General features: G+C 39.4%; 1 protein-coding gene across 4 annotated transcripts in view; it reads right to left on the bottom strand.

The window, feature by feature from the left end:
• The window catches only part of SCAI (suppressor of cancer cell invasion), a 189,634-nt gene that overhangs the window by 89,805 nt on the left and 82,746 nt on the right, over positions 1-17,083 (bottom strand). For all 4 annotated transcript variants that reach the window (XR_001439881.3, XR_013405589.1, XM_015116845.3 and 1 more), the window contains one exon: positions 8,025-8,156. Coding sequence is in view for 2 of the 4 variants with exons in the window: in XM_015116845.3 (XP_014972331.3) it covers positions 8,025-8,156 (132 nt within the window). In the remaining 2 variants the exon portion in view is untranslated. The remainder of the gene's footprint in view (positions 1-8,024; positions 8,157-17,083) is intronic.

Here is a 17,083-nt window from a genome sequence, read left to right as displayed (position 1 = left end):
TTCAAGCGACTTCTCCTGCCTCAGTCTCCCAAGTAGCTGGGATTACAGGTGTGTGCCACTACGCCCAGCTAATTTTGTATTTTTAGTAGAGATGGGATTTCACCACTTTGGTGAGGCTGGTCTCGAACTCCTGACCTCAAGTGATCGACCCACCTCAGCCTCCCAAAGTGCTGGGATTACAGGCAAGAGCCACCATGCCCAGTCTAGTCAATCAATGATTTTTGAGAGCATGCAATCAAGATACCTACTGAACTCTGGTGGCAGTCTACCTCAAAGGCAAGTCCAGTTCTTTTGGTGGTAAGCCATATAAAATGACAGCCTACACCACAGGCTTGTTCAGACAGTTTAGGGTATACTCTTTAATAAAAATAACATGGTTATTTCTTTCAATAACAATAACCTTGCCATTACCAGTTTGCAGAACTAGCCTCTAAGAGAATGTTAATTTTCTGAAGGAGGAGGAGAAGGGGAGGAAAGAAGAAAAGAGAAGAAGAAGAAAAGGGCAGGGGAGGGTCAATGGAACAAACTGTTAATTTCTCAGTTGTCCTCTCCTCTTTAGGAAAAAGGGAATCCTAAAAACAGGCTTCTAAAGGAAGCATTATAGAAACTTTCTTTCTTAAGTTGAATACTGGGAGTATATTTATTGATTTTTATTTCATTTTATTTTATTTTTGGAGATGGAGTTTTGCTCTTGTTGCCCAGGCTGGAGGCAATGGCGCAATCTCGGGTCACCACAACATCCGCCTCCTGGGTTCAAGCGATTCTCCTTCCTCAGCCTCCCAAGTACCTGGGGTCACAGGCATGTGACACCACGTCCAGGTAATTTTGTATTTTTAGTAGAGACAGCGTTTCTCCATGTTGGTCAGGCTGGTCTCAAAACTCCTGACCTCATGTGATCCACCTGCCTTGGCCTCCCAGAGTGCTGGGATTACAGGCGTGAGCCACCGCGCCTGGCTGGGAGCATATTTAATAAAAATAAATTCTGTAATTATTTTCACTTAAGACTATTACACTTCACTTTGGGGCACCTCCCAATTAAAAAAATATACATACACACATACTCACACTATATATACTATTATATGTACTGTAATAATAGCATTATATATACTATCAGTGGCCTCCAAGGCTTCTTTGGCTTTGTGTATTTGCTCCTCTGGAGTCAAATAATCGGCGACTTGGAGGCCTCTGCTTTTGCAAAACACTGCAAGTTAGGGATATCACTGATAGACACAGCTGTGTTTCTCAAATACATGTCTCGAGATGCTGCCTTATATAATCCCACTAAGTATTCCATTCTGCTTTGACAGTCTTAGTCACCATGGCAACCAGAACCCTGCAAGCACTTGGGCTTTTGATCATTTTCTGACAGCATTCAAAGCTTTTTCTAACATTATTCTCACTTCATTACTATTGTAACTACATGCAAGAGCCATTATATGCGAAACATCATTCACTTCATCCAATTCTTATTTTTTTGGAATATGTTTTCTTACACAGTGAGTGGAAGGAAGAGATAAACTATTATGCACATATTATAAGAAGGTATTTTCAGTCGAGAAAAACACTCCATTAAGATATTCACAGCTGGGAAAATGAAAGGCTCTGACAACTTAGATGAACAGCTTAATATAACTTGGAAAGATACACGTCCAAGAGTAAAAAGAGAATTTATTATACCCCAAATGAGACATTATACAAAAATCTGAAACCTTTCATGCACTGAAATGCCCTTTTTCACTCAGCTCATAAAGAGTTAAAAAGTCCAAGTAACAGGGAACACAACAGGGGAGGTTTCTGAGGTGCTGTGTGTTCTACTTCTTCATCTGAATACAAGTCACATGGATGTGTTCAGTTTCTTAAAAATACACTTACAGCATGTGCACTTTTCTGCAAGTCAATTATACTTCAGTAATAAGTTTAATACACAGTTCGTGAATTGAAGAAAGAAAGCAAAAAGAAAGGCATGTCAGAACATGTGGAAAACGAGAAGAAAAAAAAAAAAAGACAAGCACTAACAGTGAAAAGACTGCTAGAGGGAAAGGGCTTAATATTAAAAACTGACACTATTACAGCTGGATCCCAATTCATTCCATTTTCCCAAACTCCAATGCTGGTCCAGACCACTACCAAAACATTTCTTTTTCTCTATAAGGACCATGGACCTACTCAGACCAATTTAAATAAGGGGGTGGGGGTGGGCACAGGGGGATAGCAACCAAAAAAACCCCATAATTATTCCAAAATAAATCTTGTCTTTTTTTTTTTTTTTTGAGACGGAGTCTCGCTCTGTCGCCCAGGCTGGAGTGCAGTGGCCGGATCTCAGCTCACTGCAAGCTCTGCCTCCCGGGTTCACGCCATTCTCCTGCCTCAGCCTCCTGAGCAGCTGGGACTACAGGCGCCCGCCACCTCGCCCGGATAGTTTTTTGTATTTTTTAGTAGAGACGGGGTTTCACCGTGTTAGCCGGATGGTCTCAACCTCCTGACCTTGTGGTCCGCCCGTCTCAGCCTCCCAAAGTGCTAGGATTACAGGCTTGAGCCACTGCAGCCGGCCATCTTGTCTCTTTCTAAAGAAATGCTCATAAAGCAACATCAACACTCGAAAGAAAAGAGGTTTTTGATTGACATAACTCAAAGATCTTCTTTAGCCAGGAAACAGGGAGAGTAGTGTAGACAAGAATGCCAACACACACCTCCAACCCACCACCACAGGGAACTTTAAGGAAGGCCTACAAAACTGATAAAGAGAGCCCTTTCTAATCAAGGTCTAATATTGAACAAAGAACACTTCTTTTCTTCTCTTTTCTTTTTATAAAAGGGACAGGGTCTCACTGCATTGCCCAGGCTGGAGTACAGTGGCATAACATAGCTCACTGCAGCTTCAAACCTCTGGGCTCAAGTGATCCTCCCACCTTAGCCTCCAAGTTGCTGGGACTAAAGGCGCACACCACCACACCCAGCTAATTTTTAAATTTTTGGTAGACGGAGTCTTCCTATGTCACCAGACGGGTCTGGAGCTCTTGGCTTCAAGTGATCCTCCTGCCTTGGCCTCCCAAAGTGCTGGGATTACAGGTATCATCCACTGCTCCTGGAGATACTTTCATTTATATAAACAAAAAAAGAAAGCAATACAGCTGCTATACTGGACAACCACATCTCTCTCAAACAAAAATCCAAAAGTATTCAGAAGATACATACTTTACTCACCACAGAACTATTTTTGAATAAATAATTATGGCTGGCTGGCTGGCTGGCTTGCTTATTTATTTCTTTATTTATTTAGAGATAGAGTCTTGCTCTGTCACCTAGGGTAGAGTGCAGTGGCGTGATCTCGGCTCACTGCAACCTCTGCCTCCTGGCTTCAAGCGATTTTCCTGTCACAGCCTCCCAAGTAGCTGAGATAACAGGCGCGTGCCACCACGCCTGGCTAATTTTTGTGTTTTTAGTAGAGATGGGGTTTCACCATGTTGGCCAGGCTGGTCTCGAACTCCTGACCTCAGGCGATCTGCCCACCTCAGCCTCCCAAAGTGCTGGGATTACAGGCGTGAGCCACTGCGCCCAGCCAATTATAGCTTATTTAAATTGAAGAGGATCATTCAATAAAACACTGAAAATATATCCCTGGTATATTTGCTTATCCACTCCTCCAGGTGATAGACCAAAATTTATCATTATTAGTATCGTCAAATTTTAAAACAGCACCTTAGAAAGATACTACTCCATACCTGGGATATAAGATTTATATTTCAAAACAGCTCAAAGAGTAGATTTGAAATGTTCCCAACACAAAGAAATGATGAATGTTTGAAGTGATGGATATCCCAAATCCATAATGTGATCATTACAATGGTATGTATGTATCAAAATATCTCATGTGCCCCACACATATGTAAAATTATTATGTATCAATGTTTAAAAAGAAAAAATGAAAAATATGCAATAATCAAAACAATTGGAAATATTTTTCTCATTAAAAAAATAACATAAAACTAACATCCCATTCCATACACAAAAATTAACTCAAAATGGGCTGGGCATGGTGGCTCATGCCTGTAATCCCAGAATTTTGGGAGGCTGAGGCAGGCAGATCACTTGAGGTTAGGAGTTCAAGACCAGCCTGGCCAACATGATGAAATCTCGTTTCTACTAAAAATAATACAGTATGGTGGTACGCACCTGTAATTCCAACTACTAGGGAGGCTGAGGCAGGAGAATTGCTTGAACTCGGCTGCAGAGAGCCGAGATCATGCCACTGCACTCCAGCCTAGGGGACAGAGCAAGGCTCCATCTCAAAAAAATTAATTAAAATAAAAAAAACTCAAAATGGATCGCAGACCTAAATGTAAGAGCTAAAGCTATAAAACTCTTAGAAGAAAACACAGGATAAGTTTTCAGGTTAGGCAATGATTTCTTAGACACAACACCAAAAGTACAAGCAATGAAAGAAAAGAATGACAAGTTTAACTGTATTAAAATTAAAAACATTTGTGCTTCAAAGGATATCATTAAGAAAGTAAAAGACATGCTGGGCACAGTGGCTCATGGCTGTAATCCCAGCACTTTGGGAGGTTGAGGCGGGTGGATCACATGAGGTCAGGAGTTCTAGACCAGCCTGGCCAACATGGTGAAACCCTGTCTCTACTAAAAATACAAAAATTAGCTGGACGTGCTGGCACGCGCCTGTTATCCCAGCTACTCGGGGAGTGGGGGCCGTGGGTGCCGAGGTAGGAGAATCCCTTGAACCCGGGAGGCAGAGGTTGCAGTGAGCGAGATCACACAATCACACTCCAGCCTAGGAGACAAGAGTGAGACTTCGTCTCAAAAAAAAAAAAAAAAAAAAGAAAAGAAAGTAAAAGACATTCCACAGAGTAAGAGAATATATATTTGCAAATCACACATCTTACAAGGGACTTGTATCCAGAATATATAAACAATTATAAATTAATAGTTTTAAAAATAATCCAATTTTTAACTAGTCAAAGAATTAGAACAGATGTTTTCCCAAAGAAGAAACAGAAATAGCTAACAAGTGCATAAAAAGATGCCCAACATTAGGGAAATTCAAATCAAAACCACCAAGAGATACCATTTACATCCACTAGGATGTCTATAATCAAAAAGATAGAAAATAATAAGTATGGGTGAGAAGGAGGAGAAACTGGAATACATTACTTGTGATGAGGCCACTTTGGAAAACAGTTTGGTAGGTCCTCAAAAGGTTAAACACAGAATTACCATAAGACCCAGGAATTCTACCCCTTGGTACATGGCCAAGAGAATTGTAATCGCAGCACTTTGGGAGGCCGGGGCAGGTGGATCACCCGAAGTCAGGAGTTTGAGACCAGCCTGGCCAATCTGTCTATACCAAAAATACAAAAATTAGTTGGGCAGGGCAGGCATCTGTAATTTCAGCTACTCGGGATGCTGAGGCAGGAGAACCGCTTGAACCCAGGAGGCAGAGGTTGCAGTGAGTCGAAATTGTGTCATTGCACTCCAGCCTGGATGACAAGATCAACACGCCGTCTCAAAAAAAAAAAAGAAATGCTCACATAAAAACTTGTATACAAATGTTCACAGGACTATTATTCTTGATAGCCAAAAAACTCAAATGTCACCAACTGATGACTGGACAAATTGTGATAAATCCTTACGATGGAATATTAATCAGTAATAAAAGTAGTGATATGTGCTACAACACAGATGAACCTCAAAAACATTATGTTAACAAAAGAAGTGCATGATAGAAGACCACATATTGTAGGATTCCAGTTATTTAATATATAAAATATCAAAAATAGGTAAATCCATAGAGACAAAGAGTAGATTAGTGGTTGTCAGGGGTTAAGGTCTGGAAGAATGCAGAATCACTGCTAATAGGAACCGGATTTCTTTCGGGGGTGATTAAAATGATCTAAAATTAAATTGTAGTAATAGCTGCAAAACTCTGCAACATATCAAACTTTTCAACTATAAACGCTGAATGGGCAAATTTTATTGTGTGTCAATACAGCTCCATAAAACTGTCTCAAAAAAAAGGGGTCCGAGCTATTATAACTATGTCAGTGTTTTGAGTTTGAGAGCCCATGTGCCAGAAGTTACACAAGGGATTTAAATGCAAGCTTTTCAATGTCTTCCTACCTTTAAATCTACAATCCCTTTAAGATTTTATTTTTATTTTTTGGTTAAGGGTCTTGCTCTGTCACCCAGGCTGGAGTGCAGTGGTGTGATAACACCTCACTGAAGCCTCGATCTCCTGGGCTCAAGCAATCCTCTTGCCTCAGACTCCTGAGCAGCTGTGACTTTAGGCACTCGCCACCACATCCAGCTAATTTTTTCATGTTATTGTAGAGATGAGGTTTCACCATGTTGCCCAGGCTGATCTCAAACTCCTGGGCTCGAGTGATCCTCCCACCTCAGCCTCCCTAAGTGCTGGGATTATGGGCATGAGCTGCCTGCCACGCCTGGCCTCTTTTAACTTTTTACTTAATTTCAACAGGCACACAGATATGTGGGAAACAGACTCACTAGATGTGCTAAAGCTGAGGCTAGCTGTGAGCAGACGTTTGCTTTGGGTTTTGTTTTTTTATAATTGCGTCATAGAGTAATTGAGGGCAGGGACTGTTAGCTTTATCTCTGAATTTTCGTACCCAACACAGAATGTGGTACATACTGGGTGACAAATAATGTTGAAGAAAAAATACATACCTAGAAGGCAAAGAAAAAAAAAGTCTAAGTAAGGAAATTTAAGAGGTTTAAAACAATGTATTACAGGAAAACAAAAGATTTAAACCCCAGGCATACCAAGGAAAACTTCTGAATTAAAATAGTGAAAGAAAATATTATTTTAAAAGACACAATTAATTTATAAAGCCAAAGAAAAACATGATCTCAAACATCTTCTCTGCAGCACAAAATAGGAAGCAGCAGAGTGCAGGAGTTAAGAATACTGTCTTTGGAATCCTCCGTTTAACAAATATTCACAAAGCATTTACAATGTGCAAGACATGGGCTTAAACACTAGCGAAACAGTAACAAACAGGGGCCTGCTCTTAGGGACATTTCATTTTAATGCAGGACAGACATAATAAGCAAGTAAATAATTTTAAGAGTGGTAACTGTCAAGAAGCAAATCAAATGAATATAGGAAAAAGAGAATGATTTAAAGGGCAGCTTTAGACAGAAGGGTATTTGAAAAATTCACATTTTTTTAAAAAAGATAAATTATCTGGTTTAAAAATAAACCTTGCCAGTATATGTCCAAACCTGGTGATGCATAATACAATTATAAAATGTAAGATTAAAAGATTGCATTTTTATCCATAAACCATAAATTAAAATAACTTGGTATCTTTACAATCATTCCTTTCTACATAAATTTTCAAAAATAAAACCTGTTTATCCTTAGAATTTTACCTATTGTATGAATTTTCTTCTAACTGGTACTAAGCTAATGAAGCTTTAGGTCTGAATATCCTAAAACTCTCAAGAACTGAAATATAGGTTAAATCATAAATAGCATGGTTTATAACACCCATCATTACTTTTTCTACCCACCCCCCGCCATCACCACCCCGATCTGGTAGACCATCATTACTTTAGGCACAGACATTTCATCCCAGAAAGCACAGAAAGAAAGAATAAAAGAAACAAGCAAGTAAACAAATTACAAAATGCAACAGGAGGGTCCACATTCAATTGCATATGCATTTCTAGGCCCCTCAGATCTCAACACCCTAATGTGCAAAACCAGATGAAAATCAGATCTGGTGTGAGTAATGCATACAAAACCATCTCACAAAATAGCTCTTTCTAACTTGACTAAAACAGTGTAAGTTATCCTCTTTTCCTACTGTTTTTTTAATCTAAGAATTTAAAAAATGATGTCAAAGAAAAAAATTATGATTACTCTAATATAGAAATGTATATGACATTCTACCCATAATTTTCAGCAACTTACCACACATCAGCCAGAAAAAAAAAATGCAGAACTAAAGAAAAGTTCAAAGCACCAAGAGTCCACTCACCTTAACCCATTGAACAGTTGCTTAGATTTATCCAGAAGATAACAAAAATCTGTAACTGTTTTCCTCTCTCCCTGTGGGATATCATCTTCAGCACCTCCAGAGGACATGATTTCTTTAAGAGCAAATTCAGTCCTGTAAGAAAACATATGTTCATTCATCCAGTAGGTAAAAATAAAAATAGAAAAAAACCTTAGTTATATCATCTGATAGTATTTTTTATCCAAGACAGATACAGAATTCTTCTGATTACAATCAAATTATAAAAATATAATTTAAGTGTAAGATACTGTAAGAAAACAGATCATCTCAGTCGGGCGCGGTGGTTTACACCTGTAATCCCAGAACTTTGGGAGGAGGAGGTGGGCAGATCACCTGAGGTCAGGAGTTCGAGACCAGCCCGGCCAACATGGAGCAAGCCTGTCTCTACTAAAAATACAAAAATTAGCCGGGCGTGGCGGTGGGCGCCTGTAGTCCCAGCTACTCAGGAGGCTGAGGCAGCAGAATTGCTTGATCCCGGGAGGTGGAGGCTGCAGTGAGCCGAGACGTGCCATTGCACTCCAGCCTGGGTGACACAGTGAGACGCCGTCTCAAAAAAAAAAACCAAAAAAAAAAAAAAAAAGGAAAGAAAATAGATAATCTCCTGTCATTGGTATGGATGAAAACTGGAACCATATTAGAAAGCAATTTTTATAATATCCTTTCATCTAATAAATATTATTTAAATGCCTGTTATGTTCTAGGCATTCTTCTACATGGTTAACAATCTAAAAATATTTATTTATTTATTTATTTGTTAATTTGATCCATTCTATAAATCCTTCTGGAAAATGATCCCACAAATGGAAAACACCTTATCCATGTATTTGTTTCAGTATCATAACATTTAAAAATTGAAAACAACCTAAAGGCCTCAAAGACGAAAATGGTTAGGAATACTAACCACCGCACTCTACCCAATCACTAACTCACAACTGTGTTTAAGAAGGTGAGGCAATGGTATGAGCACACTTCAGTATAAAAGGGATATAAAATCACACACACACATAATACACACACACGTACACACACAGAGGTGTATTAAAACTATACTGAATTGAAACTATCTCCAGTTGTAATCAATTTCATAAACCTGCCATGTAAAAAGAAAAAAACAACAGTAAGTTGTCAGACAGTATGCACAATACAAACCTAAACTAAACTTTAAAAACTGATTTGTGGCCAGGCGCAGTGGCTCATGCCTGTAATCCCAGCACTCTGGGAGGCCGAGGCAGGCGGATCACGAGGTCAGGAGATCGAGACCATCCTGCCTAACATGGTGAAACCCCGTTTCTACTAAAAATACAAAAAATTAGTCAGGTGTGGTGGCGGGCGCCTGTAGTCCCAGCTACTTGGGAGGCTGAGCTAGGAGGATGGCGTGAACTCAGGAGGCAGAGTTTGCAGTGAGCAGAGATCACGCCACTGCACTCCAGCCTGGGTGACAGAGCGAGACTCTGTCTCAAAACAAAACAAAACAAAACAAACAAAAAAACTGATTTGTGTTTATACACAGACAGAAATCCCTGGAACAATACAGGAAAATTTGGTCCTAGTGTAGGGTGTAAAAATAGGCAGACAAAATATAGTCACTGAAATAATGTGATACAATTGGTGAAATAACGAAATTTAATAGATCGACTGAAGAACAGAAAGGATACAGTTGAACAAATTAATAAGCTAAAATATCAGATTTGGGGTACTCTGCCAAAAGACAGTAGAAAGAGATAAAATACATAAAAGAAAAAGCAAGAGACCAAATAGAGAAATGAAGGAAATCAACTGCCACACAATAGCTCACACAGGAGGAGAGAAAAACACAAATGAGAGTGAAGAAATATTTGCAGAAATAATGACTAAATTTCCCAGAATTAGAGAAAATATAACACCTAAATTGAAAGGACTCAAAGAATGTCAAAATAATCCCACAGCTAGAACCATTAGAGTAAAACTTAGGAAATCAGAGTTCTCTTCCCTTCCTGAAAAATTCACTCTTATATCCACCACGTAGGTATCCACATCCCAGGGTACCTGCATGGCTGTCAGAATAGAAACTATGTGAGGAGGCCATTCGCAGGCAGGGCCAGCTTGCACAGGATGTTGAAGGCTGAGGGTGGTGAGGAGGGCACCCATGAGGGCAGAGGACTGGCAGGGAAAGTAGGAGCCTGAGCACAGTGACAGGACCTCCATGTAGAAGGGTTCAAAGCAGCAACGGGAGATTTGCTATATAGAGAGGGATGGATCAATAAGATCTATTAAGGGCCAGGCACAGTGGCTCATGCCTGTAACTCTAGCACTTTGGGAGGCAGAAGCAGGAGGATCACTTGAGGCTAGGAGTTTGAGATCTGCCTGGGCAACATAGTGAGATCCTGTCTCTACAAAAAATTTTAAAATCAGCCAGATGTGGTGGCAGGTGCCTATAGTCCCAGCTACTCACGAGGCTGAGGCAGGAGAATCGACTGAGGCCAGGAGTTCAAGGGTGCAGTGAGCTGTGATTCCTCCACTGCACTTCAGCCTGAGTGACAGAGTGAGCCCCATCTCTTTAAAAAATATAACATTTTTTTTTAAAGATTTATTAAAGACAATGGGACCCAGAGTTCTCACTTGGCAGAGAAGGGAGATGGCAAATATGGAAATGGAAAAAGTTAGAATGAACTCTGTGGATTGAAACTGGGCCAGGTGCGGTGGCTCACATCTGTAATCTCAGCACTCTGGAAGGCCAAGGTGGGCGGATCATTTGAGGTCAGGAGTTTGAGACCAGCCTGGGCAACACAGTGAAACCCATCTCCACCAAAAAAATACAAAAATTAGACCAGCATGGTGGGGTGCGCCTGTAGTCCCCAGCCACTTGGGCAGCTGAGGCAGGAGAATCACTTGAACCCAGGAGGTGGAGGTTGAGGTGAGCCAAGATCATGTCACTGTACTCCAGCCTGGGCGACAGAGCGAGACTCCGTTTCAAAAATAATAAACTGTAAGTATGAGTGAACTAATGGATTTCCGAAGACATGGACATACATGCATGGTGTGTGTGTCTACATAAGCACACGAAGATGCATACTCCCTAGCTCTGCAATTCTGTCTACTGAGAGGGCCTTGGAGCAGTGACCATCTTCCCTCCCCAGTGGTAGGAACGTTTCTAGCACCTAGCTCTTGACCTCTAATACCATTCTCCAATAAAAGGAACCAGACATCTTTGGAGAATTGTAATTCACTAATTATAGCACAGGGGTAGAAAAAGTACAGGATGAATCTGGAATATCTTGTGGCAGTAAGCAAGAAAGTGCTCAAGGAATGCCAAAGACACGTCCAAAAGATATAGGATCAAGATTGAAAGAGATCCCACTGGCCAAATGGGGTAATTTCAGCATCAATACCAATAATAATAGCAATGGATTAAAACCCATTGACAAAATAAGAAATCATGAATCAATACAGATATAAATAAATGAGTGAATAAATGGAAAGTGTGGTAGTAAATGGGATAGTTTCTGAATACTTCCCCCATAAACTACACATTACTTCCAAGGGAAAAGTAACTTCACAGCAGTAAAACTTGGCAGACACTGCCTTGATCAAATGATCAAAGTAACATCATTAGTAATCAGACAAATCAAAGTCCCATGCAATGAGAAGTGTTGTTCCCGTCAAAGATCTGTAGCCTGAGTCTAATCATGAGGAAATAGAGAAAACCAAGTTGGGGGACATTCTACAGAATAACCAACCTGTAATCTTCAAAAATGTCAAGGCCGTTCCTTCAAAGAAAAGGGAAAACTGAGGTATAATGTCTGATTCTCCCTGGATCCTTCTATTGAGACAACTGGTAAGGCCTGAATGGGGTCTAAGGACTAGACAGGAGTAAAATTTCAGTGTTAATAAGAAAGATGTTCAACCACCAATAATAAATTGGTGAACAAAATACAAACAGTAAAATACAGTAACAAAATACAAACCTAACGCAGCAAAATAAGCACATTAAAACTATACTAACTACAGCAGTTGAACATGCACTGAAACCAGCACAGTTGCTAGAGGCAGTGTAAATTAGTTCAAACCCGTGAGTTTCCCTGAATGTATGAGGGGACATTAAACGGTCATTCTATTAGATCTATCAATTACACTTCAGAAAATTTATCCTGAGGTTAACTGTCATTACTGGTAAATTACTCATAACACAAGAACTGGTGAAGAATCACTAGCATCTGGGACATTCTTCAAAATCTATCTTTCCAGTCTCACCTTCCATTAGCACACACATACCTATTCTCTGACAACAATAAAACACTTGAAAGCCTCTGAACAAATCCTACTCTTATACAGCATCATGATTTACATACTATTCCCCTGGCCTATTTTGTTCACCTACCAAATTTATATTCATAGTTGAAGACACCATTCAAACGACTTTTCAGTGAAACTTTTCTTGAAAATCTAAATCTCTCCCTGGCACCTACTTATGATCAAGTCAGTAGGGGCTTCTTCGGTTACTTCACAAAAAAGTTAAACAAATATACCAATTATTTGTTTTCTGAAAAGTCTATCTCACCATCTAGACACACATTGTCCAAAAGTGTAGTCATTAGCCATTTGTCACTATTTAGCACCTGAAACATGGCTACTCTGAATTGAGATGTGCTGTAAATGTGAGGTATAAGTGTAAAATATGCCAGGCTTAGAAGGCTTAGTATGAAAAAAAAAGCCCTGGCAGAGAGTGAAAGAAAACTGATAAAGATATATGGCAACATAAAGATGGCATTAATATGTAATCCTAGCAACAGCATTGTTTGTTAAGATAATTCTCAGCAGACATCTTCAGAGTGGCTTCAAAGTAGTTCCAACTGTCTTGCAAACAGCCAGGTATTCTGAATACATAACCAAAAAGATCATCATGTATATTTTTAAATCTTTCAGTATGCTAGTGATATGGATTGGCCCACCCAAATCTCAACTTGAATTGTATCTCCCAGAATTCCCATGTGTTGTGGGAAGGACCAAGGGGAGGTAACTGAATCAGGCCATCTTTCCCATGTTATTCTCATGATAGTGAGTAAGTCTCATGAGATCTGATGGTTTTCTCAGGGGTTTCCTTTTTGCTTCCTCCTCATTTTCTCTTGCCACTGCCATGTAAGAAGTACCTTTTGCCTCCGGTCATGATTCTGAGGCCTCCCCAGCCATGTGGAACTATAAGTCCAATTAAACTTCTTTTTCTTCCCAGTCTCAGGTATGTCTTTATGAGTGGCATTAAAATGGACTAATACAGCTAGGTCGCATAAGACAAATAGTTTGTGTTTCATGATTTTCTCAGTGTTTCTATTCAAGTATTTTATAAATATACCATCCTTCTTGTAGCTGCTACTTATCACATTCTACTCTAATTAATTACAGAAACCTGTGCCTCATGTCATACCAGATTATAAAGTCCTTGGCCAGGTGTGGTGGTTCACGCCTGTAATCCCAGCACTTTGGGAAGCTGAGGCGGGCAGATCACAAGGTCAGCAGATTGAGACCATCCTGGCTAACACGGTGAAACCCCGTCTCTACTAAAAATCAACAAATTAGCCCAGCGTGGTGGTGGGCGCCTGTAGTCCCAGCTATTTGGGAGGCTGAGGCAGGAAAACGGCATGAACCCAGGAGGCGGAGCTTGCAGCGAGCCAAGATTGTGCCACTGTGCCCCAGCCTGGGCAACAGAGCGAGACTCGGTCTCAAAAAAAAAAAGAAAAAAAAAAAAGTCCTTAAGTGCTAAACCCATGTTACATTTATTCTTGCTCTTCAACTAAACCTCCAACAGAACTTCAAATACCTCAAGCACTTATTTCAGTCTTATGAATTGAAATGGATTATGATAATAGTTTTGGACAAAGTGATATAAAACCTGAACTTAAGGCTGGGTGTGGTGGCTCACGCCTGTAATCCCAGCACTTTGGGAGGCCGAGGCAAGTGGATCATGAAGTCAGGAGATCAAGACCATCCTGGCCAACATGGTGAAACCGTGTCTCTACTAAAAACACAGAAATTAGCTGGGCATGGTGGCACGTGCCTGCAAAGAGAATCGGGAGGCTGAGGCAAGAGAATCATCTGAACCAGGGTGTAGGAGGTTGCAATGAGCCAAGATTGCACCACTGTGCTCCAGCCTGGCGTCACAGCAAGACTCCATCTCAAAAAAAAAAAAAAAAAAGTAAAAAAGTAAAATGCTGTATAAGTACTAATGAAGTCAAACAATAGAATAGTTTTAATTATAAACTCCCCCTCCCAAAAAGAAGCAAGATTAGGCCCGGCGCGGTAGCTCACGCCTATAATCCCAGCACTTTGGGAGGCTGAGGTGGGCGGATCACTTGAGATCAGGAGTTCGAGACCAGACTGGCCAACATGGCAAAACCCCATCTCTACTAAAAATACAAAAATTAGATAGGCATGGTGGCACGCACCTGTAATCCCAGCTACTCAGGAGGTGAAGGTTGCAGTGAGCCAAGATCGCACCACTGCACTTCAGCCTGGGTGACACAGTGAGAATCAATCTCAAAAAAAAAAAGAAAAAAAAATGAATGACTATAGAAAAGACAGGACAAATGGAAGGCAAAGAGTATAACAGTAAAATTAAAACACAATATGTCAGTAGCTACAATATATTTTAATGGACTAAGTAATAAAATTTAATGATGAAGTCCATCAGATTGGATTTAAGAAAAAAAATACATGAGTAAAAGATTGAAAAAGGTTGAAAGTCAAAGTATGGAAAATACATACCTTGAAACATCAACCAAAAGGTAAGAAGCGTAGCTACGTTATTATCAGGCAACACTGACTTTAAGTCCCCCCCCCAAAAAAAAAAATCAATATAGATGAAAAGTATTTCCTAGTGACAAAGTGTTCAATTCAATATATCCCTTTTATCTTTTTTTTTTTTTTTTTTTTTTTGAGACAGAGTTGCACTGTTACCACCCAGGCTGAAGTACAATGGCAGGATCTTGGCTCACTGCAACCTCCACCTCCCAGGTTCAAGTGATTCTCCTGCCTCAGCCTCCCAAGTAGCTGGGATTACAGACATGCACCACAACGCCTGGCTAATTTTTGTATTTTTAGTAGAGACTGGGTTTCACCATATTGGCTAGGCTGGTCTTGAACTCCCGACCTCAGGTGATCCCCCTGCCTCAGCTTCCCAACGTGCTGGGATTACAGGTATGAGCCACCATGCCCAGCCAATTCAATATATTTCTAAATATCATATGCACCTAATAACATAGCCGCAAAATATATAAACAAAAATGGATAAAACTAAATGAAGAAATAGACAAATCCACAATCATAATGGGAAATTTTAGAACATATCCCTCAGTAACAAAAGAATAATAAAAAAAGACTAACGATAGTAGGATTTTTTAAATCCTCATTAATAAAGTTGACCTAACTGAAATGCAGAGAACCATACAGCTACAAACTGTAGTTTATGTCTTTTTTATTCACATACCCATGGAGCAATCATAAAGATCAATTCTAGACGGCTGCTGTGGTTCAAATAAATAAATAAATTAGTTAATACTAATTCTCATAAATACTCCATCTCAAATAAGTAAATAAATACTAATTCTATGCTAGATATAAACCAAGTCCCTACATGTCACAAAGAATTAAAATTACAGTATGCCTTCTGACCACACTGCAAGTAAGTGAGAAATCAATAGCCAAAACATTACTAAAAAAATTCTAAGCCTAGCGCAGTTGCTCATGCCTGTAATCTCAGCACTTTGGGAGGCTGAGGTGGGTGGATCACCTGGGGTCAGGAGTTCGAGACCAGACTGGCCAACATGGTGAAATCCCATCTCTACTAAAAATACAAAAATTAGCTGGGCGTGTTGATGGGTGCCTGTAATCCCAGCTACTTGGGAGGCTGAGGCAGGAAAATCACTTGAACCCAGGAGGTGGAGGTTGCAGTGAGCCAAGATCGTGCCACTGCACACTAGCCTGGGTGACAGAGTGGAACCCTATCGCAAAAAAAAAAAATAAAAATAAAAATAAAAAAATCCCATGTTTGGAAATTAAGAAATATCCATGTAAATAATTAATGGGTCAAAAAATCATAATGAAAAGTAGAAAATATTCTGAACTGATTCACAATGAAAATTAAAGTTTATGGATACAGATAATTCTATGCTGAGAGAGAAATGGCTGGCCTTTAAACATATATATTTAAAAAGAGGTTAGGAAATGAACAGCCAATAGGAGCAGCCAATTAAACCCAAAGAAAATAGAGGGCAATAAATTTACATAGATGAAATTAATTAAATAAGAAACACAACAAAGTCAACAAAATAAAGTTAATTCTTTAAAAAGACTAATAAAACCCTGGCAAGAATGACCGATGGGGGAAAAAAAAACAACGGAGATTAATACCAAAAATGAAAAAAAGGAGTATCACTGCTGAAAACAAAAAGATCACAACAGGAATATTATAAATAACTTAATGCCATCAATGTGAACATTTAAGTAAAACAGACAAACATTAAGAAAAACATTTTTTGCTAAACCTGATACAGAAAGAAATTTTGAAGAGTTCTAGATCTACTGAAAAATTGACAGCCTAATTGAAAGCCTAACCACAATGAAAACTCCACACCCAGGTAGTTTCATTGGTAAATTTATAAAAAACAACTAAAGAAGACCAAAAAAAAAAGAGGCAATCTTACATAAACTCTTACAGAATATAGAAGGAACATTCCTCAGCTCATTTTATGAGGCCAACATAATTTTGATACCAAACCCTAACAGGGATATTATAAGAAAGCAAAATTACAGGCCATTCTCACTAATGAGTATAGATGCAAATATACTAAGCCAAATGTTACCAAGTCCAATTCAGCAATATATAAAAAGGACATGACAAAATTGGACTTATTTTAGGAATGTAAAGTTGGTTTGATATTTGAAAATCAATCACTGTAATTTACCACACAAGTAGAATAAAGGAGAAAAATCATACTACAATTGCTCAACAGATGCACAACTCACATTTGGTAAAATTTAACATTGGCTCA

This window comes from Macaca mulatta, chromosome 15 (genome assembly GCF_049350105.2).
Source record: "Macaca mulatta isolate MMU2019108-1 chromosome 15, T2T-MMU8v2.0, whole genome shotgun sequence".
NCBI lineage: Eukaryota > Metazoa > Chordata > Mammalia > Primates > Cercopithecidae > Macaca > Macaca mulatta.
The sequence above is the reverse complement of the archived record's forward strand: the minus strand, read 5'-3'. Positions and strand labels throughout refer to the sequence as shown.